General features: G+C 47.9%; 2 protein-coding genes across 3 annotated transcripts in view; one reads left to right on the top strand and one right to left on the bottom strand.

Moving 5' to 3' along the window:
- Nucleotides 1-27986, top strand: part of tmem175 (transmembrane protein 175) — a 183751-nt gene that overhangs the window by 22690 nt on the left and 133075 nt on the right. The gene's annotated exons all lie outside the window — the stretch shown is intronic.
- Nucleotides 523-27576, bottom strand: LOC306973010 (3-hydroxy-3-methylglutaryl-coenzyme A reductase-like). 2 transcript variants are annotated; one of them, XM_079569804.1, is made up of 19 exons: nt 27402-27576; nt 26088-26199; nt 25933-26020; nt 23600-23684; nt 21265-21370; nt 16847-16953; nt 16659-16775; nt 15313-15473; nt 14120-14385; nt 12753-12931; nt 11200-11394; nt 6276-6434; nt 6039-6196; nt 4629-4734; nt 4362-4532; nt 2602-2742; nt 1246-1404; nt 878-1032; nt 523-694 (listed from the first exon to the last, which is right to left on the bottom strand). In XM_079569804.1, the coding sequence occupies exons 1-19, from the start codon at nt 27564-27566 to the stop codon at nt 643-645; spliced, it is 2682 nt and encodes an 893-aa protein (XP_079425930.1). In that variant the 5' UTR covers nt 27567-27576; the 3' UTR covers nt 523-642. The 2 variants fall into 2 exon arrangements, with proteins under 2 accessions (XP_079425930.1, XP_079425931.1); XM_079569805.1 differs by lacking the exon at nt 878-1032.

Raw genomic sequence — 27986 nt, 5'->3', positions numbered from 1 at the left:
GTGTGGTGAGTGTGGTGAGTGTGACGAGTGTAGCGAGTGTGACGAGTGTGGTAAGTGTGACAAGTGTGGTGAGTGTGACGAGTGTGACGAGTGTGGTAAGTGTGACGAGTGTGGTGAGTGTGACGAGTGTAGCGAGTGTGACGAGTGTAGCGAGTGTGCCGAGTGTGGCGAGTGTGACGAGTGTAGCGAGTGTGACGAGTGTGCCGAGTGTGACGAGTGTGGTGAGTGTGCCGAGTGTGACGAGTGTGGTGAGTGTGACGAGTGTGGTGAGTGTGACGAGTGTGGTGAGTGTGACGAGTGTGGTGAGTGTGACGAGTGTAGCGAGTGTGACGAGTGTAGCGAGTGTGACGAGTGTAGCGAGTGTGACGAGTGTGACGAGTGTGACGAGTGTGGTGAGTGTGACGAGTGTGGTGAGTGTGACGAGTGTGGCGAGTGTGACGAGTGTGGCGAGTGTGACGAGTGTGGCGAGTGTGACGAGTGTGGCGAGTGTGGCGAGTGTGGTGAGTGTGGTGTTTTACAGGCGTCTCTACAATCCTGAAGTGTGAGATACTAAAGTGAAGTTCTGTTTATTGAAAGTTCGTCTCAGGCTGTGGACGCTCGGGACGGGACAGGTCCTGTGGGGGCGGGGCGGGGGGTCAGGAGTCAGGAGCTGGTCTGGGTGCAGGTCCCAGGGCTCTGCAGGTCCACCTTGGATCTGTGAGAAGAAGATCATTAGAAACACGAGAAGTTACAGGAAACACGTGGAGGATCTGGAACGTCTCACGTTTCTAAACTGCTCTTAAATGTGTCTGATCGAGTGTGGATCAGACACATTTAAACTGACTCCACTCCGTTCAGCATCAGCGAGGGACACGCCCTGTGTTCAGCCCACACTCACCTGTTGTGTGTCATGTGACTCTTGACCAGGTGACCCGCCGCCAGCGCCGCCATCAGAGACAGTTCTCCAGCCAGAACCGTGGCACAAACCACCCTCGCCAACCGCCGAGCGTTCTCGCCCGGGCAGTGAGAGCAGGCGCCCTGCACGCCCAGCATCTGCACAGGGCACAGGGTTTATACAGGGTTAATACAGGGCACAGGGTTAAAATACAAGACATTTTAAACGTATTTGAAGGACTGTTTGAGGGTCAGGTTTATGGTTCGGGTTCAGGGTTAGGGGCTTTGGGGCTTTGGGGTCTGGGTAATACATTATGTCTATGAGTGTCCTCGTTAAGATAGAAGTACAAGAGCATGTGTGTGCGTGTGTACCTGCAGACAGGCCTGCTGAGGGGCCAGGTTGGTGCCCCCGCCCACAGTGCCCAGCTCGATGGAGGGCATGGTGCAGCTGATGTACAGGTCGTCTCCGGTCGGCCCCGTCGGCTCCATCAGGGTGATGCAGTTACTGCTGCCCACGGACTGAGCCGGGTCCTGGACACAAGACGCACAACCTGAGCCTGTGTCCCCCCCCAGGGATGGTTTCAGAAGATCCACTTCAGAGGTGTTTAGGGCTAAATACCAACATGTCCGAACGACACCTGGTTTCTGATTCCTGAACTAAAATATAATCATGTATTTGAGAAATCGATTGGAAACGTTTGCTGTAGGTGTTTATGCTCTGAATGATTGAGCCAGAATCAAATGTATAGTTTTACTTTTTACATATTAGTTTCAGAGGGATTTTGGTTAAGGTTTAAAATCAGCTAAAAGAAGATTTTTTGTGGAAAATTGGGGAAAAAAATGGTCTTTTGAAATATAATAAATCAGGTCAGGGATTTAAGGCGAGACACTTTAGGTGAAAGTATTGATGTTTCCCGCAGTGGTGGAAGTGGAGATTTGTATCTGTTTTCCTCCCTTTACATCTTAGTTTTCATGTCAGATATAAAAATGATGATGTTTATTTGATGATGTTTTGTCTGCGAGGTGGGGGCGACCCGGAAGTAGAAAGGCCGTCTTTCCCGCGGGTTTTCATTCATAAATATTGACAGATTTGACATCCACGTGTCCTGCTAAGGGGCCCCGTGATGACGCTTTCACCCAAATATGGTGTTTTTCCTCCTACGAGACGCTGGAGCGGAAAAGTGGAAGAACGGGCCGAGCATGCGCACTCGCTACAAAACTTCAGGGCTGGTTTTCTCTGAATGAGAGAAGCCGCACTCGGGCAGAGCCTGAGCCCTTATAGAAGCTCCCACAGACTCCACACTTTACAGGCTGAGACACAACAACATTCTGAAGCTTTTTTCAGAGGGATTTTTTAATATCTAATTCCTAGCCTGATTTATTCAGCTTTGAAACCCAAAAAAACAGGCGGAATTTGAGTTTTTACAGATTTTTTCACTGATGATTAGTTTATTGAAAAACTAAACAAAATATCCAAAATCCCCTCTGAAAAAATCTTAGTTACTAATATGTCAATAAAATAAAACCATAACATTTAATCTGGATCAATTCATTATTTTGATTTAGGCAATTTTGGCCATTTTAATGCTCAAAATGCCTTATTTTTATGTGAAAACATTTTTTTCTCATATTTATATCTGTGATTTTTCAGCAAAAGTTTCAAATTGAAATCTCTACATTTATGTTTTTTCCCTAGTGTTTGTGAGGAGGTGGTGACGGCGCCCCCACCTGGCCACAGGCGATGTAAATGGCGGCCACCAGGTTGGCGGCGTGAGCGTTGAAGCCGCCGATGCTCCCGGCCATCGCGGAGCCGACCAGGTTCTTATTGATGTTGACGTCCACCAGAGCCGCAGTGCTGGTCTTCAGCACCTGCACAGACACATGAGGAGGTGTGGGTGCTTCTTCAATGACAATATTTAGCTATACAACTGAAGTAAGAAAGTATTCATACACCTTGAACTTTTGCACATTTTGTCATGTTTACAACCCTAAACATAAAGATTTGATTTTGATTTTTTTACTGAACGTTCACACACAAGTAACAGACGACTGTGAAGTGAAAGCAAAATGATACATGATTCTGTTATTTATCCAAAAGCAGAAAAGTGAAAAGTGGGGCTTGCATAAGTATCATACAGCATTTTCTGAGTGCATTAAATCACCTTTAAAACATTCCTAATGACTCCAGAATGTTCACACCTTGGCCTAACGGTTAAATAGAGGCACCTGTGTGTGATCTACTCTCAGTATAATTACAGCTGTTCCTTTAGGCCCTCAGAGCTGTGGTCACTAAACAACATCATGAAGGTCCAGGAGCACCAGAGAGGTCAGGGATAAAGCTGTGGAGAAGTTTAAAGCAGCGTTAAGTTATACAAAGATTTCCCAAGATTTAAACATCTCCCGGAGCAACTGTTCAATCCATCATTCAGAAATGGAAAGAGTAAAGCACCACTGCAGACTTACCAAGACACGGCTGTTCACCTAAACTAACAAACTGAACAAGGAGACACTGGTCAGAAATACAACCAAGTGCCCCAAGATAACTCTGGAGGAGCTGTGAAGTGCTGCCGCTGAGCTGGGGGAATCTGGACATGGGACAACTATAAGTCGTATCTACACAAATCTGGCCTTCATGGACGAGTGGAAGAAGAAAGACATTATTGAAAGGAGGCCATAAGAAATCCTGTTTGAAGTTTGTAGAAGTCATATGGAGGACACAGCTCCATGTGGAAGAAGGAGCTTTGGTCAGATGAGACAAACGTTATGTATGGAGCAAACCTAACACTGCTCATCGTCCTGAGTGCACCATCCCCAGTGTCAAATATACGGGGGGGGAGCATCATGCTGTGGGGCTGCTTTTCCTCAGCGGGGACTGGGGAGACTGTGAGAATAGTTGGGAAGATGGATGGAGCCAAATACAGAGACATTTTGGAGGAAAACCTGCTGGAGTCACAAGAGAACTGAGGCTGGGGCGGAGCTTCACCTTCAGCAGGACAATGACCCTAAACACAAAGTTAAATCTACAATGGAATGGTTCAATAAAAACATATTAATGTGTTAGAATGGCCCAGTCAAAGTCCTGACCTAAATCCTATTGAAAATCTGTGGAATAATCTGAAAACTGCTGTTCACAAACGCTCTCCTTCTAATGTGACAGAGCTGGAGTTGTTTTGTAAAGAGGAATGGGCTAAAATGTCAGTCTCTACATGTGCAAATCTTGTAGAGTCAAACCCCAAAAGACAAAAGGGGGTTCACAAAGTATTCATTCATCTGTATGATACTTATGCACGCCCCACTTTTCACTTTTCTATTTTTTGAAAAATAACAGAATCATGTATCATTTTGCTTTCACTTCACAGTTGTCTGTTACTTGTGTGTGAACGTTCAGTAAAAAAATCTAAATAACATCTTTATGTTTAGGGCTGTAAACATGACAAAATGTGCAAAAGTTCAAGGTGTATGATACTGTGACTCGCCGTGACTCTGACCTCTCGGACCACGCGTGCCGGGATGGTGGCCTCACACACCGCTGACTTCCCGCGGCCCTCGATCCAGTTGACGGCGGCCGGTTTCTTGTCGGTGCAGAAGTTCCCGCTGATCGCCACCACCTGCAGCTCCGGGAAGTGCAGCTGCAGCCGGGCCAGAGCCTGCTCCGTGCCCTGGACACGAGACACGGGTCAGACACACGGGACAGACACGGGTCACACACGGGACACACACGGGACAGACAGGAGGAGGACGAGGAGGAGGCGCACCTTGGAGATCATGTTCATGCCCATGGCGTCTCCCGTCTTCGAGTGGAAGCGGATGTAAAGGTTCTTCCCGGCCAAGGCCACGAGGAGCTTCTGCAGCCGCGCAAACCTGCGGAGACAAGACGGGGGACAGTGAGGACGGGGGAGAAAGGTTTAGCTACAGTGCCTCTGGAAAGTATTCATACACCTTGGACTTTTGCACATTTTGTCATGTTTACAGCCCTAAACATAAAGATTTTATTTTTATTTTTTTACTGAACGTTCACACACAAGTACCAGACGACTGTGAAGTGAAAGCAAAATGATACATGATTCTGTTATTTTTCAAAAAATAGAAAAGTGAAAAGTGGGGCGTGCATAAGTATCATAGATACAGACGGCATCTGTGGAATAGACCATATATGGTCAATTTTAAAAACAGTTAAGGGGGAAAACAATTTTGAAAAAATGTATATTTTCTCTAATTATTCAAAAACTACTGTAACAAACGCTGAATTCTGAATATAGTTTATACAAAATAATGATACAAAGACATGGGGAGGAGCAAAGTGGTTCAACAGCCCATAAATACATGAATAACGGAGAATGCTAACTTGATGCTACATGTTAGCATCGGGCTAATGCTAGCGGTTAGCTAGCACTAGCTACAACTGCCATTTTTTCATTTCTACTGAACAATCTGCTGTGAGAAAATATCCATATGGGCCTGATTTAGACTTGACTTTATTTATGTGATAAATAAGTTCATTTTCCACCAGAAAATGGCTGAAAAGAGTGAAAATTGTGTTTCTCTAAAGATTCTATTTTCCCCCTCAGCGAAGCCACGCCCCCTTCTATGACGAGATGCGTCTGTATCTATAAAGATGAATGAATACTTTGTGGAACCCCCTTTTGCTGCAATAACAGCAGCAAGTCTTTTGGACAGGGGAGGACACAGGACAGGGGAGGACTAGGGCTGGGCAATGTTCCATCTTCCTTGATACCGGTACTTTAAAGCAGTACTAAGTAGCTCTTGCCCCTAGAGGCCGTTAGCACAACTGCAGGTGTCGTAGCAAGTTGCTTTTTTTTTTTTTAGAAAAGGTGAAGGAACCAGAAAACAGAACAACAATGTGAGGAAGATCTGCACATTCACAAACTATTTACAAAAATAAATGGGGATAAAAATTGTGGACATAATTGGTAATAAAAATGGGCGGGAAAAGGGAAAATCTTAGTTAAAAAAATAGCAAAAAATAGGGAAAACAAGAAAAACAAATTGTGTAAAGCAAAATGGGAAAAATTAACAATGTTTTGGACCAACGGCATCAAAACTTGGACCTAAAGATATAAGTCTTTTTTTCGGTTCCTGCTTTAGATCCTGTGATTGTGTCGACACCGGGGTCACAGGTTCTGATCCCGGGTGTGGAGCTTCACCTGCTGCTGCTGTCGAAGGCCTCTTTGACCTCCTGAAAGCCGTCCGTGGACTCCAGCCAGGCCTTGACCTCCGCAGCCTGGCAGGCCGAGGGCAGCCTCACCAGGGGCCCCCGGGTCATGCTGTCCGCCAGGATGCAGCTGCGGGCCCCGCCGGCCAGCTGCAGGGGGCGCAAGAGAGAGGGCGCTTAGAACGACACATACATGACACACAGTTAGCCTGGCGTGTGGGTCACTCACGGCGATGGCCCGGCAGCCGCGGTTGGTGCTGGCGACCAGGCAGCCCTCGGTGGTGGCCAGAGGGACCTGATACTGCTGACCGTCCAGGTGCAGAGGCCCGGCCACGCCCACCGGCACCGGCATGTAGCCAATCACGTTCTCACAGCAGGTGCCCATCACCTGCAGAGGGAGGGGCACAGTCAGGATGAGGGGCGGGCACCGTTAAATACTACCAGGCTGGTATCGGAAAGAAAGGTTTAGCTACATCCCTACATGCTACATCCATCTATGCTACATCCATCCATGCTATCTCCATCTATGCTACATCCATCCATGCTACATCCATCTATGCTACATCCATCCATGCTACATCCATCTATGCTACATCCATCTATGCTACGTCAATCTATGCTACATCCATCTATGCTACATCCATCCATGCTACATCCATCCATGCTACATCCATCTATGCTACGTCCATCTATGCTACATCCATCTATGCTACATCCATCTATGCTACATCCATCTATGCTACATCCATCTATGCTACCTCCATCTATGCTACATCCCTCCCCCAGTGTAAAGAGGAAAGAGCGTACCTTAGAGTAGTCGTAGTGAGTGTAAAGAGGACAGGGCGTACCTTAGAGTAGTCGTAGTGGGTGTAAAGAGGACAGGGCGTACCTTAGAGTAGTCGTAGTGGGTGTAAAGAGGACAGGGCGTACCTTAGAGTAGTCGTAGTGAGTGTAACGAGGACAGGGCGTACCTTAGAGTAGTCGTAGTGAGTGTAGAGAGGACAGGGCGTACCTTAGAGTAGTCGTAGTGAGTGTAGAGAGGACAGGGCGTACCTTAGAGTAGTCGTAGTGGGTGTAGGGAGAACAGGGCGTACCTTAGAGTAGTCGTAGTGGGTGTAGGGAGGACAGGGCGTACCTTAGAGTAGTCGTAGTGGGTGTAGGGAGGACAGGGCGTACCTTAGAGTAGTCGTAGTGAGTGTAGAGAGGACAGGACGTACCTTAGAGTAGTCGTAGTGAGTGTAGAGAGGACAGGGCGTACCTTAGAGTAGTCGTAGTGAGTGTAGAGAGGACAGGGCGTAACTTAGAGTAGTCGTAGTGAGTGTAAAGAGGACAGAGCGTACCTTAGAGTAGTCGTAGTGGGTGTAAAGAGGACAGGGCGTACCTTAGAGTAGTCGTAGTGAGTGTAGGGAGGACAGGGCGTACCTTAGAGTAGTCGTAGTGAGTGTAAAGAGGACAGGGCGTACCTTAGAGTAGTCGTAGTGAGTGTAGGGAGGACAGGGCGTACCTTAGAGTAGTCGTAGTGAGTGTAGGGAGGACAGGGCGTACCTTAGAGTAGTCGTAGTGAGTGTAAAGAGGACAGGGCGTACCTTAGAGTAGTCGTAGTGAGTGTAGAGAGGACAGGGCGTACCTTAGAGTAGTCGTAGTGAGTGTAGGGAGGACAGGATGTACCTTAGAGTAGTCGTAGTGAGTGTAAAGAGGACAGGATGTACCTTAGAGTAGTCGTAGTGAGTGTAGGGAGGACAGGGCGTACCTTAGAGTAGTCGTAGTGAGTGTAGAGAGGACAGGGCGTACCTTAGAGTAGTCGTAGTGAGTGTAAAGAGGACAGGGCGTACCTTAGAGTAGTCGTAGTGAGTGTAAAGAGGACAGGGCGTACCTTAGAGTAGTCGTGGTGGGTGTAAAGAGGACAGGGCGTACCTTAGAGTAGTCGTAGTGAGTGTTAAGAGGACAGGGCGTACCTTAGAGTAGTCGTAGTGAGTGTAAAGAGGACAGGGCGTACCTTAGAGTAGTCGTAGTGAGTGTAGGGAGGACAGGGCGTACCTTAGAGTAGCCGTAGTGAGTGTTAAGAGGACAGGGCGTACCTTAGAGTAGTCGTAGTGGGTGTAGAGAGGACAGGGCGTACCTTAGAGTAGTCGTAGTGAGTGTAAAGAGGACAGGACGTACCTTAGAGTAGTCGTAGTGAGTGTAAAGAGGACAGGGCGTACCTTAGAGTAGTCGTAGTGAGTGTAAAGAGGACAGGGCGTACCTTAGAGTAGTCGTAGTGAGTGTAAAGAGGACAGGGCGTACCTTAGAGTAGTCGTAGTGAGTGTTAAGAGGACAGGGCGTACCTTAGAGTAGTCGTAGTGAGTGTAAAGAGGACAGGGCGTACCTTAGAGTAGTCGTAGTGAGTGTTAAGAGGACAGGGCGTACCTTAGAGTAGTCGTAGTGAGTGTAAAGAGGACAGGGCGTACCTTAGAGTAGTCGTAGTGAGTGTAGGGAGGACAGGGCGTACCTTAGAGTAGCCGTAGTGAGTGTTAAGAGGACAGGGCGTACCTTAGAGTAGTCGTAGTGGGTGTAGAGAGGACAGGGCGTACCTTAGAGTAGTCGTAGTGAGTGTAAAGAGGACAGGACGTACCTTAGAGTAGTCGTAGTGAGTGTAAAGAGGACAGGGCGTACCTTAGAGTAGTCGTAGTGAGTGTAAAGAGGACAGGGCGTACCTTAGAGTAGTCGTAGTGAGTGTAAAGAGGACAGGGCGTACCTTAGAGTAGTCGTAGTGGGTGTAAAGAGGACAGGGCGTACCTTAGAGTAGTCGTAGTGGGTGTAAAGAGGACAGGGCGTACCTTAGAGTAGTCGTAGTGAGTGTAAAGAGGACAGGGCGTACCTTAGAGTAGTCGTAGTGAGTGTAAAGAGGACAGGGCGTACCTTAGAGTAGTCGTAGTGGGTGTAGGGAGGACAGGGCGTACCTTAGAGTAGTCGTAGTGAGTGTAAAGAGGACAGGGCGTACCTTAGAGTAGTCGTAGTGAGTGTAGGGAGGACAGGGCGTACCTTAGAGTAGTCGTAGTGGGTGTAAAGAGGACAGGGCGTACCTTAGAGTAGTCGTAGTGGGTGTAGGGAGGACAGAGCGTACCTTAGAGTAGTCGTAGTGAGTGTAAAGAGGACAGGGCGTACCTTAGAGTAGTCGTAGTGAGTGTAAAGAGGACAGGGCGTACCTTAGAGTAGTCGTAGTGAGTGTAAAGAGGACAGGGCGTACCTTAGAGTAGTCGTAGTGAGTGTAAAGAGGACAGGGCGTACCTTAGAGTAGTCGTAGTGGGTGTAAAGAGGACAGGGCATACCTTAGAGTAGTCGTAGTGGGTGTAGGGAGGACAGAGCGTACCTTAGAGTAGTCGTAGTGAGTGTAGAGAGGACAGGGCGTACCTTAGAGTAGTCGTAGTGAGTGTAAAGAGGACAGGGCGTACCTTAGAGTAGTCGTAGTGAGTGTAGGGAGGACAGGGCGTACCTTAGAGTAGTCGTAGTGAGTGTAGGGAGGACAGGGCGTACCTTAGAGTAGCCGTAGTGAGTGTAGAGAGGACAGGGCGTGCCTTAGAGTAGTCGTAGTGAGTGTAGAGAGGACAGGGCGTACCTTAGAGTAGTCGTAGTGAGTGTAAAGAGGACAGGGCGTACCTTAGAGTAGTCGTAGTGAGTGTAGAGAGGACAGGGCGTACCTTAGAGTAGTCGTAGTGGGTGTAGAGAGGACAGGGCGTACCTTAGAGTAGTCGTAGTGAGTGTAGGGAGGACAGGGCGTACCTTAGAGTAGTCGTAGTGGGTGTAAAGAGGACAGGGCGTACCTTAGAGTAGTCGTAGTGGGTGTAAAGAGGACAGGGCGTACCTTAGAGTAGTCGTAGTGAGTGTATAGAGGACAGGGCGTACCTTAGAGTAGTCGTAGTGGGTGTAAAGAGGACAGGGCGTACCTTAGAGTAGTCGTAGTGAGTGTAGAGAGGACAGGGCGTACCTTAGAGTAGTCGTAGTGGGTGTAAAGAGGACAGGGCGTACCTTAGAGTAGTCGTAGTGAGTGTATAGAGGACAGGGCGTACCTTAGAGTAGTCGTAGTGAGTGTAAAGAGGACAGGGCGTACCTTAGAGTAGTCGTAGTGAGTGTAAAGAGGACAGGGCGTACCTTAGAGTAGTCGTAGTGAGTGTAAAGAGGACAGGGCGTACCTTAGAGTAGTCGTAGTGGGTGTAGGGAGGACAGGGCGTACCTTAGCGTAGTCGTAGTGGGTGTAGAGAGGACAGGGCGTGCCTTAGAGTAGTCGTAGTGAGTGTAGGGAGGACAGGGCGTGCCTTAGAGTAGTCGTAGTGAGTGTAAAGAGGACAGGGCGTACCTTAGAGTAGTCGTAGTGAGTGTAAAGAGGACAGGGCGTACCTTAGAGTAGTCGTAGTGAGTGTAAAGAGGACAGGGCGTACCTTAGAGTAGTCGTAGTGGGTGTAGAGAGGACAGGGCGTACCTTAGAGTAGTCGTAGTGAGTGTAAAGAGGACAGAGCGTACCTTAGAGTAGTCGTAGTGAGTGTAAAGAGGACAGGGCGTACCTTAGAGTAGTCGTAGTGGGTGTAAAGAGGACAGGGCGTACCTTAGAGTAGTCGTAGTGAGTGTAGGGAGGACAGGATGTACCTTAGAGTAGTCGTAGTGAGTGTAGGGAGGACAGAGCGTACCTTAGAGTAGTCGTAGTGGGTGTAGGGAGGACAGGATGTACCTTAGAGTAGTCGTAGTGAGTGTAGGGAGGACAGGATGTACCTTAGAGTAGTCGTAGTGGGTGTAGGCCGGACAGGGCGTACCTTAGAGTAGTCGTAGTGAGTGTAGGGAGGACAGAGCGTACCTTAGAGTAGTCGTAGTGGGTGTAGGGAGGACAGGGCGTACCTTGGAGTAGTCGTAGTGAGTGTAAAGAGGACAGGGCGTACCTTAGAGTAGTCGTAGTGAGTGTAGGGAGGACAGGGCGTACCTTAGAGTAGTCGTAGTGAGTGTAAAGAGGACAGGGCGTACCTTAGAGTAGTCGTAGTGGGTGTAAAGAGGACAGGGCGTACCTTAGAGTAGTCGTAGTGGGTGTAAAGAGGACAGGGCGTACCTTAGAGTAGTCGTAGTGAGTGTAAAGAGGACAGGGCGTACCTTAGAGTAGTCGTAGTGAGTGTAGGGAGGACAGGGCGTACCTTAGAGTAGTCGTAGTGGGTGTAGGGCAGGGAGGACAGGGCGCTGGGACAGGACAGCTTGGAGGAGATGAGCTGCCTGCGGATGGACACGCCCCTCTCCGGACGCTCCATGGTGGACTCCAGCTTGTAGGCGGGGATGTGTTTGGCGCTGACCAGCAGCATCACCTCGGCGTCGCTGAGGAACTTAGGACCCAGCTGGAAAGAGGGCAAAGGGGTCGGTAATCCCATCAGCTCTGTCCGACTGTTCTGTGGCATCAAGGGGGAGGACATCACTCTGACCTCACACAGAAGAGCTCGGGCTGGGAACCGTTTAAGTTCAGGTATTACCGTAAATGCTCTAATATCGGCCGGGGCCTTTATTTACTCAAGGGCATCTGGACCAGGCCTTTATTGGAACCAGGCCACAATTAGAGACAGGCCTTTATTTGTATTTGAGCAAAACGGACGACCAGGAAACAAAGAAAAAGGAGATTTGTGTCCATTTGCACCTAAAATATTAGGTTCATTTATTAATGAACATTTCAAACCCTCTCCCAGCGGCTGGAACATTGACGCCTTTTATTTTGTCGGGACAACAGGAAGTGTTTCGTTGCTGTTAGCGGAGCTTTGACATCAGTGTCACTGCAGGTTTCTGTTTCGTTTTTACCGCGGACCGGATTATTTGTTGTTATCTTGTGTAAAAGGCGAGTTTAGACGGAGCGTTTGTGTTTGTGATCGATCATGAGACTGACCCGAGAGAAGACGAGACGCTCGCGCTGATGGGAGGAGTTATTTTGAGGCGTGGGACTGACCTGCACACGGAGCAGCTGGACGTGCTTTGAAGACGCGATGGAGACTTTATTAAAACCCTGGAGGGTCATAAACATTTGTCCTGTTTCCAAATATGGTCACAGGAGGTTTGAAAAGTGGCTAAATCTGTGTCAAAGTTACGCTCGGATCAGCTCCTCCATGGCCATCCAGGCCCCTGTCGGAGACCCGGCCTCTGTCGGAGACCCGGCCCCTGTCGGAGACCCGGCCCCTGTCGGAGACCTGGCCCCTGTCGGAGACCCGGCCTCTGTCGGAGACCCGGCCCCTGTCGGAGACCCGGCCTCTGTCATAGACCCGGCCTCTGTCGGAGACCCGGCCTCTGTCGGAGACCCGGCCCCTGTTAGACCCGGCCCCTGTCGGAGACCCGGCCGCTAATGGAATACAGGCCAGTATTAGAGAATTTCCGGTACTTATCAAAATAATGACGACAGTTTTGATGCCGTCTGTCCAGGGAGACGATTAAAGAAACAGACTTGGTTGTTTCAGCTCAATTAAATGATTCATCTTTTTTTGGGGGGAGCGTTTTCGCCATGTTTTCATCCTTGTTTTCGTTAGATTTGGGTAAAGCCAAACTGGACTGTTTCTGCGGGGGTTCAGAGGTTAAGAGTTTGCAGCAGCAGAAGTGTTTAAGTGCATTAGGTCTGCGTCACGCTGTAATTGGCTGAGAGCGCTCGGCTTAAGCTGCTTTAAAGGCGGCGGACGGAGCGCTCTGATTGGACAGATTTAGGTCAGTTACATCAGCTCACCTGAGGGCTCTGGAGGATGGTCAGGCACTCGGCCGCGCTCCGGGGCTCGGCGGGGGGAGGCTGGGGCCCGTTCACCTCCTGCTCCTGCTCCTCCTCCTGCTGCTGATCCCCCATGATGAACACGGGGACCGGCTGCTGGGGGGCGGCGGAGTCCACGGGCAGCGGTCGGATCACCTCGTCTGAAACAGAGGAACAAAGTTTTAGATCAAACCAAATCAGATCATCAGAGGCCCCTCCAGCACAGAACCTCTGGCCCTCAAGATGAGTTTGAGAAACATTGTGAAAGTATTGATGTTTCCCGCAGTGGTGGAAGTGGAGATTTGTATCTGTTTTCCTCCCTTTACATCTTAGTTTTCACGTCAGATATAAAAATGATGATGTTTATTTGATGATGTTTTGTCTGCGAGGTGGGGGCGACCCGGAAGTAGAAAGGCCGTCTTTCCCGCGGGTTTTCATTCATAAATATTGACAGATTTGACATCCACGTGTCCTGCTAAGGGGCCCCGTGATGACGCTTTCACCCAAATATGGTGTTTTTCCTCCTACGAGACGCTGGAGCGGAAAAGTGGAAGAACGGGCCGAGCATGCGCACTCGCTACAAAACTTCAGGGCTGGTTTTCTCTGAATGAGAGAAGCCGCACTCGGGCAGAGCCTGAGCCCTTATAGAAGCTCCCACAGACTCCACACTTTACAGGCTGAGACACAACAACATTCTGAAGGTTTTTTAAGAGGGATTTTTTAATATCTAATTCCTAGCCTGATTTATTCAGCTTTGAAACCAAAAAAACAGGCGGAATTTGAGGTTTTTACAGATTTTTTCACTGATGATTAGTTTATTGAAAAACTAAACAAAATATCCAAAATCCCCTCTGAAAAAATCTGAGTCACTAATATGTCAATAAAATAAAACCATAACATTTAATCTGCTCAATTCATTATTTGGATTTTGTTTCCCAAAATATAGGCCATTTTAATGCTCAAAATGCCTTTTTTTTTTTTTTTTTTTTTTAGAAAAAGTGCAATACATTTTTTCCTCATATTTATATCTATCTCCATCTCTGCATTTATTTTTTTTCCCTGTTCACCTGCAGTGTCTCGCCTTAAGATGCTCATGTTTCCAGTGTTGTGCTTTACTTTGGGCTAATAATCATCGGCTTCGGCCCTCGGTCTGTTTACAATGTAGAAAATCGTCCCTCCACCAAGAAAACTTGCCTCCCCCTGACCTATAGGCTGTGACCTTTTAGATTTGGGTAAAGCTGATACAAAGATCAGAGAGAAAATGCACTTGGTGAACGCGGGGGTGAAGAGCATAATTTTATCGTTATCGAGCTCGTGTTTTTTCATTAAACCTGCTTTAAAGCTCTTACCTCTGTTAGTCTCTGTGGGCGGGGCTCTGAGCTCCCTCTGTGCGGCGGGCGGGGCCACGGCGGCGGGCGGGGCCACGGCGGTGGGCGGGCTCTTCCTGCAGCAGCTGTCCTCCGCAGCCCGGCGTGCGCTCACGACGCTGCTGGACATGGGGTTCTTGATGGACAGGGTGGACTCAGTCTCCACCTGCTCAAAGAAGATGTACTTGACGGCCAAGAGCAGAGCCAGAGCCAGGCAGATGAGCTGCTCCACGTCCATGGAGAGCATCCTGAGGGAGACACACCGGAGCTCAGACACCTGCTCTGGATCATCTACGTATATCAATTATTATTATTATTAATAATCTTTATTAAAGGGAGCATAGAGACATAAGCTCATACAGACAGAAACAGCAACAGATTGTGGTTAAGTAGCAAGTTTTCCTCCGTAGTGTTAAATCCATCCATAATAAATGTTTAACCCCTTAACTCCCACCTGAACCGAGCACATTTTCTCCAGTTTGGCTTTACCCCAATCCGAAAGCTTCTGGAAAAAAGCTGTGAAAAAAGCAACAAAACTGAGACGAAAACAATGATGGAAATGTGACAAAAAAGTGAGAAAACATTGACAAAGAAGTGACGAAAAATGTCTGAAAAAGTGGCAAAAATGTCACAAAAATGTCACGAGAAATTGACAAAATGTGACAAAAAATTACAAAAATATGACAAAAAATTGATAAAAAATTGACAACAAAAAAAAAATGTGACAAAAAAATGAAAATAAAATGACAAACAAATGACAAAAAAATAACAAAAAAATGGACAAAAAATGGACAAAAAAAAATACAAAAATGTGACAAAAATGTGACAAAAAGTTACAAAAATCTGATGATGTGAGGAAAAAGATCCTCTCGGTTCAGGCGGGAGTTAAGAGGTTAACTAGAATCTAAAAAAAGAAATAACACCAAATTAAATGACTTTAACCGCTTCATATCGGTATCAGACCCATACAATCCATATCGTCGGGCCGTAGTATTAATACCTGCTCAAAGCAATCACTTTTAGTATCAATTCAGTATCTCAGAATCTCAAACTCCTTCCACCTGTGATTCATCCCTGCTTTAGGTTTAGCTCCTCCTGAGGTCTCCTGTGACAGACCTCCTGTGATCTCCATGGATCTCTGACCCTGACAAAAGGTGACGGTGGCTCAGACGTACCGTGTGAGGTAGAAGTGCCACAGGGACGTGTCGGGCTCGATCCTGCGGGGGGACAGCTGACTGAGCTCCACGCCCCCCTCGGGAAGACCCACCGTGCTGTTCCCGGACAGAGGCTCGGCGATCCAGCGGCTGTGGGCGTGCACCATCACCAGACCCAGAGACTGAGGACAGAAGCACGGTGAAGACACGGCCCAGGCATTTCTATTTACAATCCACACTGAAACACCTGGAAGGAACTTATGAGCTCCTTTTAGTGGATCCTCTGTCTCAAGTTCACGGGTTTTAGGGATGGAAGTAGAAAGAAAGTAGAGTATCATCTTTAAAGGGGGGGTATTCTGCAAAATGGACTTTTTCCAGCTTTCCATCCTGTTATTCTGTCACTCCCTCATTAAAAACATGGCTGAAGTGTTGCCTTGGCACATTCCTCTGATGGCGGCCATTTTAGGGATAGGTTTTTGTCACATTTTTGTTGAATTTTTGTCACATTTTGGTTGAGTTTATGTCACATTTTTTTGAATTTTTGTTGAATTTTTGTCATTTTTTTGTTGAATTTTTGTCATTTTTTTGTTGAATTTTTGTCATTTTTTTGTTGAATTTTTGTCATTTTTTTGTCACATTTTTGTCATTTTTTTGTCACATTTTTGTCACATTTTTGTAGAATTTTTGTAGAATTTTTGTAGAATTTTTGTAGAATTTTTATAGAATTTTTGTCTTTTTTTTGTTGCGTTTTTGTCACATTTTTGTTGAATTTTTGTAATTTTTTGTTGAATTTTTGTCACATTTTTGTTGAATTTTTTGTCATATTTTTGTTGAATTTTTGGCTGACGGCGGCCATTTTAGGGATAGGTTTGCCTGAGTCCTCCTAGGAACGCCCCCACCTCCTGGAGACGCCTCCGAGCTTTGGTCACCAGCCGAGTAACCAACCACTGCTCCTCAGCAGAACCCCCTCCCCACTGATGCCACAGACAGCGTGTGGAGGGGGCGTGTCTAAAGGCTCAGAGGTTCTTAAAGAGACAGAGGCCTATTTCAAGACATTCACTACAGCCATTTTGAGAGAGACATTTTATACAAGGCAGTTATTCTAATTTACTGCATTTACAGACCAACAGAAGGTTTGTCATCATTGTAGTGAGATATAGACTGGTGCTATGGGACTGACAAAAGCAGAACACCCCCTCTTTAAAGCAGAACACCCCCTCTTTAAAGCAGAACACCCCCTCTTTAAAGCAGAACACCCCCTCTTTAAAGCAGAACACCCCCTCTTTAAAGCAGAACACCCCCTCTTTAAAGTTTTGGTGAACTCCCGCCCCTCGGTCCATGAGTGACCGATACTGGCACAAACTCACCATGATCATCTTGACTCGCTGCGACACTGGGTTGGGCTTGTTGTCCTCCTCCTCTAAGGCTCTGGAGAAGTGGTGGAGCTGCCAGATGGGGTGGCCCTCCTTGCTCTCCCGCGACAGCTACAACACAGCACATGTTAGCATCATCACAGCAGAAGCAGATGTTCACACAGCAGGAAGTCCTCCTGTACCTCCAGCACCAGCGACACACAGGCCGGGAAGAAGGTCATGAACACAAAGTAGTTGGCGAGAACCGACATGCAGCCGAACCCGCACATGATCTCCAGCTGGCGGACTCCTGAGGGGCAGGGACACAGTGTTAGCAACACATGCTACATCCACTCATGCTATACCCACTCATGCTACACCCATCTACGCTACATCCCTCCATGCTACATCCCTCCATGCTACATCCCTCCATGCTACATCCCTCCATGCTACATCCCTCCATGCTACATCCCTCCATGCTACATCCCTCCATGCTACATCCCTCCATGCTCCATCCATGCTACATCCCTCCATGCTCCATCCATGCTACATCCCTCCATGCTCCATCCATGCTACATCCCTCCATGCTACATCCCTCCATGCTACATCCCTCCATGCTACATCCCTCCATGCTCCATCCATGCTACATCCCTCCATGCTCCATCCATGCTACATCCCTCCATGCTACATCCATGCTACATCCCTCCATGCTACATCCCTCCATGCTACATCCCTCCATGCTACATCCCTCCATGCTACATCCATGCTACATCCCTCCATGCTACATCCATGCTACATCCCTCCATGCTACATCCATGCTACATCCCTCCATGCTACATCCATGCTACACCCCTCCTCGCTACATCCATGCTACATCCCTCCATGCTACACCCCTCCATGCTACATCCATGCTACACCCCTCCTCGCTACATCCATGCTACATCCCTCCATGCTACATCCCTCCATGCTACATCCATGCTACATCCCTCCATGCTACATCCCTCCATGCTACATCCATGCTACATCCCTCCTCGCTACACCCCTCCTCGCTACATCCATGCTACATCCCTCCATGCTACATCCCTCCATGCTACATCCATGCTACATCCCTCCATGCTACATCCCTCCATGCTACATCCCTCCATGCTACATCCATGCTACATCCCTCCATGCTACATCCCTCCATGCTACATCCATGCTACATCCCTCCATGCTACATCCATGCTACATCCCTCCATGCTACATCCATGCTACATCCCTCCTCGCTACATCCATGCTACATCCATGCTACATCCCTCCATGCTACATCCATGCTACATCCCTCCATGCTACATCCCTCCATGCTACATCCCTCCATGCTACATCCATGCTACATCCCTCCATGCTACATCCATGCTACATCCCTCCATGCTACATCCATGCTACATCCCTCCATGCTACATCCCTCCATGCTACATCCATGCTACATCCCTCCATGCTACATCCATGCTACATCCCTCCATGCTACATCCCTCCATGCTACATCCATGCTACATCCCCCCATGCTACATCCATGCTACATCCCTCCATGCTACATCCATGCTACATCCCTCCATGCTACATCCCTCCATGCTACATCCATGCTACATCCCTCCATGCTACATCCATGCTACATCCATGCTACATCCCTCCATGCTACATCCATGCTACATCCCTCCTCGCTACATCCCTCCATGCTACATCCATGCTACATCCATGCTACATCCCTCCATGCTACACCCCTCCATGCTACATCCCTCCTCGCTACACCCCTCCTCGCTACATCCCTCCTCACTACATCCATCTACGCTACATCCCTCCACGCTACATCCCTCCATGCTACATCCCTCCATGCTACATCCCTCCACGCTACATCCCTCCTCGCTACATCCCTCCATGCTACATCCCTCCATGCTACATCCCTCCTCGCTACATCCATGCTACATCCCTCCATGCTACATCCATCTATGCTACATCCATGCTACATCCCTCCTCGCTACATCCCTCCATGCTACATCCCCCATGCTACATCCATGCTACATCCATGCTACATCCATGCTACATCCCTCCTCGCTACATCCCTCCATGCTACCTCCCTCCATGCTACATCCATCCTCGCTACATCCCTCCTCGCTACCTCCCTCCATGCTACATCCCTCCATGCTACATCCCTCCTCGCTACATCCCTCCATGCTACATCCCTCCATGCTACATCCCTCCATGCTACATCCCTCCATGCTACATCCCTCCATGCTACATCCCTCCATGCTACATCCATGCTACATCCCTCCATGCTACATCCCTCCTCGCTACATCCCTCCATGCTACATCCCTCCTCGCTACATCCCTCCTCGCTACATCCCTCCATGCTACATCCCTCCTCGCTACATCCCTCCATGCTACATCCCTCCTCGCTACATCCCTCCTCGCTACATCCCTCCATGCTACATCCCTCCTCGCTACATCCCTCCTCGCTACATCCCTCCATGCTACATCCCTCCATGCTACATCCATGCTACATCCCTCCATGCTACATCCATGCTACATCCATGCTACATCCCTCCATGCTACATCCATGCTACATCCCCCCTCGCTACATCCCTCCATGCTACATCCATGCTACATCCATGCTACATCCCTCCATGCTACACCCCTCCATGCTACATCCCTCCTCGCTACACCCCTCCTCGCTACATCCCTCCTCACTACATCCATCTACGCTACATCCCTCCACGCTACATCCCTCCACGCTACATCCCTCCATGCTACATCCCTCCATGCTACATCCCTCCACGCTACATCCCTCCTCGCTACATCCCTCCATGCTACATCCCTCCATGCTACATCCCTCCTCGCTACATCCATGCTACATCCCTCCATGCTACATCCATCTATGCTACATCCATGCTACATCCCTCCTCGCTACATCCCTCCATGCTACATCCCCCATGCTACATCCATGCTACATCCATGCTACATCCCTCCTCGCTACATCCCTCCATGCTACCTCCCTCCATGCTACATCCATCCTCGCTACATCCCTCCTCGCTACCTCCCTCCATGCTACATCCCTCCATGCTACATCCCTCCTCGCTACATCCCTCCATGCTACATCCCTCCTCGCTACATCCCTCCATGCTACATCCCTCCATGCTACATCCCTCCATGCTACATCCCTCCATGCTACATCCCTCCATGCTACATCCCTCCATGCTACATCCATGCTACATCCCTCCTCGCTACATCCCTCCATGCTACATCCCTCCATGCTACATCCATCCATGCTACATCCCTCCATGCTACATCCATGCTACATCCCTCCATGCTACATCCATGCTACATCCCTCCATGCTACATCCCTCCTCGCTACATCCCTCCATGCTACATCCCTCCTCGCTACATCCCTCCTCGCTACATCCCTCCATGCTACATCCCTCCTCGCTACATCCCTCCATGCTACATCCCTCCTCGCTACATCCCTCCTCGCTACATCCCTCCATGCTACATCCCTCCTCGCTACATCCCTCCTCGCTACATCCCTCCATGCTACATCCCTCCATGCTACATCCATGCTACATCCCTCCATGCTACATCCATGCTACATCCATGCTACATCCCTCCATGCTATATCCATGCTACATCCCCCCTCGCTACATCCCTCCATGCTACATCCATGCTACATCCATGCTACATCCCTCCATGCTACACCCCTCCATGCTACATCCCTCCTCGCTACACCCCTCCTCGCTACATCCCTCCTCACTACATCCATCTACGCTACATCCCTCCACGCTACATCCCTCCACGCTACATCCCTCCATGCTACATCCCTCCATGCTACATCCCTCCACGCTACATCCCTCCTCGCTACATCCCTCCATGCTACATCCCTCCATGCTACATCCCTCCTCGCTACATCCATGCTACATCCCTCCATGCTACATCCATCTATGCTACATCCATGCTACATCCCTCCTCGCTACATCCCTCCATGCTACATCCCCCATGCTACATCCATGCTACATCCATGCTACATCCCTCCTCGCTACATCCCTCCATGCTACCTCCCTCCATGCTACATCCATCCTCGCTACATCCCTCCTCGCTACCTCCCTCCATGCTACATCCCTCCATGCTACATCCCTCCTCGCTACATCCCTCCATGCTACATCCCTCCTCGCTACATCCCTCCATGCTACATCCCTCCATGCTACATCCCTCCATGCTACATCCCTCCATGCTACATCCCTCCATGCTACATCCCTCCATGCTACATCCATGCTACATCCCTCCTCGCTACATCCCTCCATGCTACATCCCTCCATGCTACATCCATGCTACATCCATCCATGCTACATCCCTCCATGCTACATCCATGCTACATCCCTCCATGCTACATCCATGCTACATCCCTCCATGCTACATCCCTCCTCGCTACATCCCTCCATGCTACATCCCTCCTCGCTACATCCCTCCTCGCTACATCCCTCCATGCTACATCCCTCCTCGCTACATCCCTCCATGCTACATCCCTCCTCGCTACATCCCTCCATGCTACATGCCTCCATGCTACCTCCTTGTCTCACAGCAGGGGTGTGGTTACCTGACATCGTCCCCACCCCGATGACCAAACACTCCACCAGGGCGTCCAGGGTGAAGGTGGGCCCCAGCACTGCCATCCCGCGGGCGATGTTGTCCCGCACCTCCTCCTGGAACACGCCAGGGTTAGCGCTCACACACTTTTACACGCGTGAAAACTCTCACACACTTTTACACGCGTGAAAACTCTCGCACACTTTTACACGCGTGAAAACTCTCACACACTTTTACACGCGTGAAAACTCTCACACACTTTTACATGCGTGAAAACTCTCACACACTTGCTACATCCCTCTATGCTACATCCCTCTATGCTACATCCATGCTACATCCCTCCACGCTACATCCCTCTATGCTACATCCATGCTACATCCCTCCACGCTACATCCCTCTATGCTACATCCATGCTACATCCCTCCATGCTACATCCCTCTATGCTACATCCATGCTACATCCCTCCATGCTACATCCCTCTATGCTACATCCATGCTACATCCATGCTACATCCCTCCATGCTACATCCCTCCTCGCTACATCCCTCTATGCTACATCCATGCTACATCCCTCCATGCTACATCCCTCCTCGCTACATCCCTCTATGCTACATCCATGCTACATCCCTCCATGCTACATCCATGCTACATCCATGCTACATCCCTCCATGCCACCTCCATCCATGCTACATCCCTCCATGCTACATCCCTCCATGCTACATCCCTCCATGCTACATCCATGCTACATCCATGCTACATCCCTCCATGCTACATCCCTCCTCGCTACATCCCTCTATGCTACATCCATGCTACATCCCTCCATGCTACATCCCTCCTCGCTACATCCCTCTATGCTACATCCATGCTACATCCCTCCATGCTAGATCCCTCCTCGCTACATCCCTCTATGCTACATCCATGCTACATCCCTCCATGCTACATCCATGCTACATCCATGCTACATCCCTCCATGCCACCTCCATCCATGCTACATCCCTCCATGCTACATCCCTCCATGCTACATCCCTCCATGCTACATCCCTCCATGCTACATCCATGCTACATCCCTCCATGCTACATCCCTCCATGCTACATCCATGCTACATCCCTCCATGCTACATCCCTCCATGCTACATCCCTCCTCGCTACATCCCTCTATGCTACATCCATGCTACATCCCTCCACGCTACATCCCTCTATGCTACATCCATGCTACATCCCTCCATGCTACATCCCTCCATGCTACATCCCTCTATGCTACATCCATGCTACATCCCTCCATGCTACATCCCTCCATGCTACATCCATGCTACATCCATGCTACATCCCTCCATGCTACATCCCTCCATGCTACATCCCTCCATGCTACATCCCTCCATGCTACATCCATGCTACATCCCTCCATGCTACATCCCTCCATGCTACATCCCTCCATGCTACATCCATGCTACATCCCTCCATGCTACATCCCTCCATGCTACATCCATGCTACATCCATGCTACATCCCTCCATGCTACATCCCTCCATGCTACATCCCTCCATGCTACATCCATGCTACATCCCTCCATGCTACATCCATGCTACATCCCTCCATGCTACATCCCTCCATGCTACATCCATGCTACATCCCTCCACGCTACATCCCTCTATGCTACATCCATGCTACATCCCTCCATGCTACATCCCTCTATGCTACATCCATGCTACATCCCTCCATGCTACATCCCTCCATGCTACATCCATGCTACATCCCTCCATGCTACATCCCTCCATGCTATGCTACATCCATGCTACATCCCTCCATGCTACATCCCTCCATGCTACATCCATGCTACATCCCTCCATGCTACATCCCTCCATGCTACATCCATGCTACATCCCTCCTCGCTACATCCCTCTATGCTACATCCATGCTACATCCCTCCATGCTACATCCATGCTACATCCATGCTACATCCCTCCATGCCACCTCCATGCTACATCCCTCCATGCTACATCCATGCTACATCCATGCTACATCCCTCCATGCCACCTCCATCCATGCTACATCCCTCCATGCTACATCCATGCTACATCCCTCCATGCTACATCCATGCTACATCCCTCCATGCTACATCCATCCATGCTACATCCATGCTACACCCCTCCTCGCTACATCCCTCCATGCTACATCCCTGTGAAAACTCTCGCACACTTTTACACGCGTGAAAACTCTCACACACTTTTACACGCGTGAAAACTCTCACACACTTTTACACGCGTGAAAACTCTCGCACACTTTTACACGCGTGAAAACTCTCACACACTTTTACACGCGTGAACTTCCTCTGGACTGACTCCTTTACCTGCGAGCTGGAGCTGAGGGCGAACTTGGCCAGGGCACAGGCTTTGGAGAGGTCGATGAGGAGCAGGAAGAAGGGCAGGGCCTCGCTGCACACGCGGAACACAAAAACATATAAATCATATCGATCTGCGGCTCTGGAAGTCACATCATAGCCGACTGCAGGGGGGGGGCAAGTTTGCATCGTGGGGGGGCATTTGTGTCGCTCCCAAAACATCCAAGAACCTCAACATTGTCCCTAAAGTAAAGAACTATTTTCTGCCAGTGTTTTACATCAGGGGTTCCCAAGTGGCTTCGGGACCCATTACCCTCGGATGACGAGCCGAGGACCCAAATAAAACTGTCATTCGTCATATATCGCAGTGGTTCTCAACCTTTTGGAGCTAGGGCGGCTCGATTATTGAAAAAATAATAATCACGATTATTTTTGTCATAATTGAAATCACGATTATCCAAACGATTATTTGTTGCCTTTAAAAAAAGTCTATCTTTCTTTTATTTATTTATTACTCAAAACACTATGATGATATTTTATGTTTTCTGGACAGTCATAAAAGTACAAATGATTTCAAGTACGCCTCGCGTAATCCCAGCGGCCTGAAATAACGCAGGTCTGCTTTGCAAAAAAAAAAAAAAAAAATTGAAAAAAAAAAAACAATAAAAAAAAAAAAAAAAATTAAAAAAAATAATATTGAAAAAATAATAATATTATAATCGATTTTTTGCGATTATGCTAATTTTGTAATCGTTTACTGTTGTAATCGAAATCGTAATCGAATTTCGATTAATTGCACAGCCCTATTTGGAGCCGCGACCCCCGTGATAACAGTCAAAGGGGTTCGTGACCCCTGCTCGGGTCACATAGGGAGAAATAGAAACATTAGCCACATAATTCTTAAAAAACAAAGAAAAAAAACAAATGCTAAAATGAAATTCATCAAACTACGAACAAATAATGTCTCTCTGGTAAAAAAAACACATGCTACAATAAAATATCAGATTACATGCTAATGAAAATATGGCTGTTTTATCTAAATGATCTGGCGACCCCCCAAATTTGTCTTGCGACCCCCTTGGGGGTCCCGACCCCCAGGTTGAGAACCACTGATATATTGTATAAAATTTTCAACACAACTTTTTGTTGGACAAGCAGTAGATCAAAACAACCCAATAACCTTCATTATAACAGACACAGTTAGTGTTTCCTGCAGTTTCAGATGGAAAATATTGAATTAAAGTTCCCTATAGACTCACAACCCACTGAAATTGGTTTCATGACCCACTGTAGGGTCCCGACCCCCCAGTAGAGAATCACTGTTTAACATTATATGACCAAGAGGGACGTTCTGACTCATTTTTAAAACACTGACACTATTTCTAGCATTTTCAGACAACTTTAACAAGTATTTTATCTCTTATTTGCACAATAATATTTCTTAAAATTATCTTGGGGGCCAGAGGTTCTGTGCTGGAGGGCCGGATTTGGCCCCCGGGCCTGACGTTGCCTACTGTAAAAAAAACTATGTGGTTTCATGGAAGCTCATCAGCAATTTGTAACTGATGAGCATAAAACACACAACAGAACATCTCACTCTGAAGAGCCTCAACATCATCTATCAAGGGAATGTTTTAACTCTCCCCTTTCACCTGGGTCATTTTGACAAGTTTGTTGTTGATTTTAACCCCTTAACTCCCACCTCAACACACATTCTCTCCAGTTTGGCTTTACCCCAATCCAAAAGCTTCTGGAAAAAAGGTGTGAAAATAGCGACAGAACTGAGACGAAAACAATGATGAAGATGTGACAAAAAAGTGAGAAAACATTAACAAAATGTGACGAAAAAAAGTCAAAAAATGGACCAAAAAAATGACAAAAATGTGACAAAAAATGACAAAAAAAAACGACAAAAAACTTGACAAAAAAATGACAAAAAAAGACAAAAAAATGATTAAAAAAAGACAAAAAATGTGACAAAAATTGACAAAAAAAAGACCAAAAATCTTTAAAAAAAGGCAAAAAAAAAATCTTTAAAAAAATGAAAATAAATTTGGACAAAAATGTGACAAAAAATGACCAAAAAAATTACAAAAAATGTGACAAAGAAAGATTTTTAAAAAATGACAAAAAAGCTACTAAATGAGTTGAACCCCCAAAAAAGATGGAAAAAAATGTGATGACGTGAGGAAAAAGATCCATTTACATGAGTTTTGTAGGTCTTAGCTTTCAAATGATGCGTTACACTGGCCTACAGGATTTGGGTAAAGCTGAACTGGAGAAAATGCTCTCGGTTCAGGCGGGAGTTAGGAGGTTAAACCGTTTCTCTGTTCCGCACTCACTTGAGGCCGGTCAGCTCCTTGTCCAGGAAGTGGATGACCACGGTGCTGAACACGAAGCTGGAGAAGATGGCGAACAGGCCGGCGATGCCTGCGGACAGAGCCACGAGCGTTAGGAAACCAAACCGCCCTGAACGGACGTTTACGCTCGGCCTTACCCAGGATGTACTTGGAGCCCAGCTGCCGCAGGTTCTGGAACTGGAAGTAGATGTAGATGATCGCGATGCAGCGGGTGATGGTCAGGATGATGATGTCACTGCTCAGAATTTGCTGTCGGACAGAAGAAGGAGCTGTTGTTAAAAATATGTAAATGAAGCATCATGATAATAGAGCTCCACAGTCCCGCCCCTTGTGGTCTTGTTGCTCCGGAAGCAAAAATCCGCGTCTACACGACCGTCGATTTTCCAAAAATTCAAATATTAAGAGTTTAGTGTCGCCGCAAAAGCTAATCAGCTCTGTAGCAATTCGTGACCATGAAGTGTTTGATTTCAATCCAAACAGAAGACGACATGTTGTAGAAAAGGCAAAGGTCCAAGGCTGTGACATCATTCACTTCCCGACTATAGAAACTCTGTATCCCAAGAACCATTGCGACATCGCGTCCGCTGGTCAAGGCAACCAGGTTTTCAGCAAACACGGCCAGTTTCTTTGACTTTGCAGACACAAGTTCTTTATTATTTCACTATTAAACAATCTGAATCTGCTAATGTGAATAAAAATGATGGTGGTTCGTTTAATTGGATCGTTGGGAACATTTTTTTGACGTTTTTCTTCCTCTCAGTGTTAGACATGGATAAAACGTCCACTCTCTGCCTGCTTTATGTTTGAATACATTGTTTATAATATGTTCTACATTACAATAAATAAACACATGTGGGAACGTGAAGCTCCACCAATCAAAAGCCTCGTCGTAGATCATGGGACTCCCGAGCATCCTGGGTAATGTAGTTCTATAGGACGAGGCTCGCAGTTAAACTAGATGGATCAGACGTGCTTTTTTCACCTGCGTCTGACTCTGCGCTCGCTTTAGAACCACAGAGCTGGATTCAAGAGTTAAAGACTTTATTCCGAATCAATACGGTCTCAAAGCAAGGGGGGGTTTACTTCCGGACCGGAGAGGAGGCGGGACTGTGGAGAGAAGGCGAGACTGTGGAGCTCTATAGTTACATGAATTTACATTTGTGCAAAACAGAACATCAGGTTCATCTGCAGTGTCAAGAAATGTGTGAAAAAAGGGGAATAATTTGGGAAGAAATTGGGGGAAATTGTGGCAAAAGAAGAAAAAATGCACACAAAAAAAGAAAATTGGGAGAAAAAATCATTTATTTGAGCTGAACTAACCAAGTCTGGATTTGAAGATAATATTTATTTACTTTTTCGATACCAGACTGGTATTGTTTAACCCCCGCCGTAGTGGCCGTATATGAACATAACACAGTTTACTGAAGGTCTTCCACAGGTTTCACACTCACCTCTTCGGTTTTGGGGCAGTGGAAGTTCCAGCCGCAGATCTGGTCGTTGCCGGTGAACATGTTCATGGACATCATGCAGATGGTCAGGGTGACGGTGCTGACGATCACCTCCCACGGGTGAGAGGCCACGAGGAAGCCATGAGCGCGGAACAGGCGGGTCAGCATGGTCCGGCTGCAGAGGACACAGTACGGGAGCCGGGAGTTAGCTCATAGTATGATGAGCCGGAAGTTAGCTCATAGTATGATTAGCCGGGAGTTAGCTCATAGCTGATTAGCCTGAGTTAGCTCATAGTATGATTAGCCGTGTGTTAGCTCATAGCTGATTAGCCGTGAGTTAGCTCATAGCTGATTAGCCTGAGTTAGCTCATAGTATGATGAGCCGTGAGTTAGCTCATAGCTGATTAGCCGTGAGTTAGCTCATAGTATGATTAGCCGTGTGTTAGCTCATAGCTGATTAGCCGTGAGTTAGCTCATAGCTGATTAGCCGTGAGTTAGCTCATAGTATGATTAGCCGTGTGTTAGCTCATAGCTGATTAGCCGTGTGTTAGCTCATAGCTGATTAGCCGTGAGTTAGCTCATAGTATG

The sequence above is a fragment of the Gobius niger genome (genome assembly GCF_951799975.1).
Source record: "Gobius niger genome assembly, chromosome: 1".
Classification (NCBI taxonomy): domain Eukaryota; kingdom Metazoa; phylum Chordata; class Actinopteri; order Gobiiformes; family Gobiidae; genus Gobius; species Gobius niger.
This window is presented reverse-complemented; position numbering and strand designations above follow the sequence as displayed.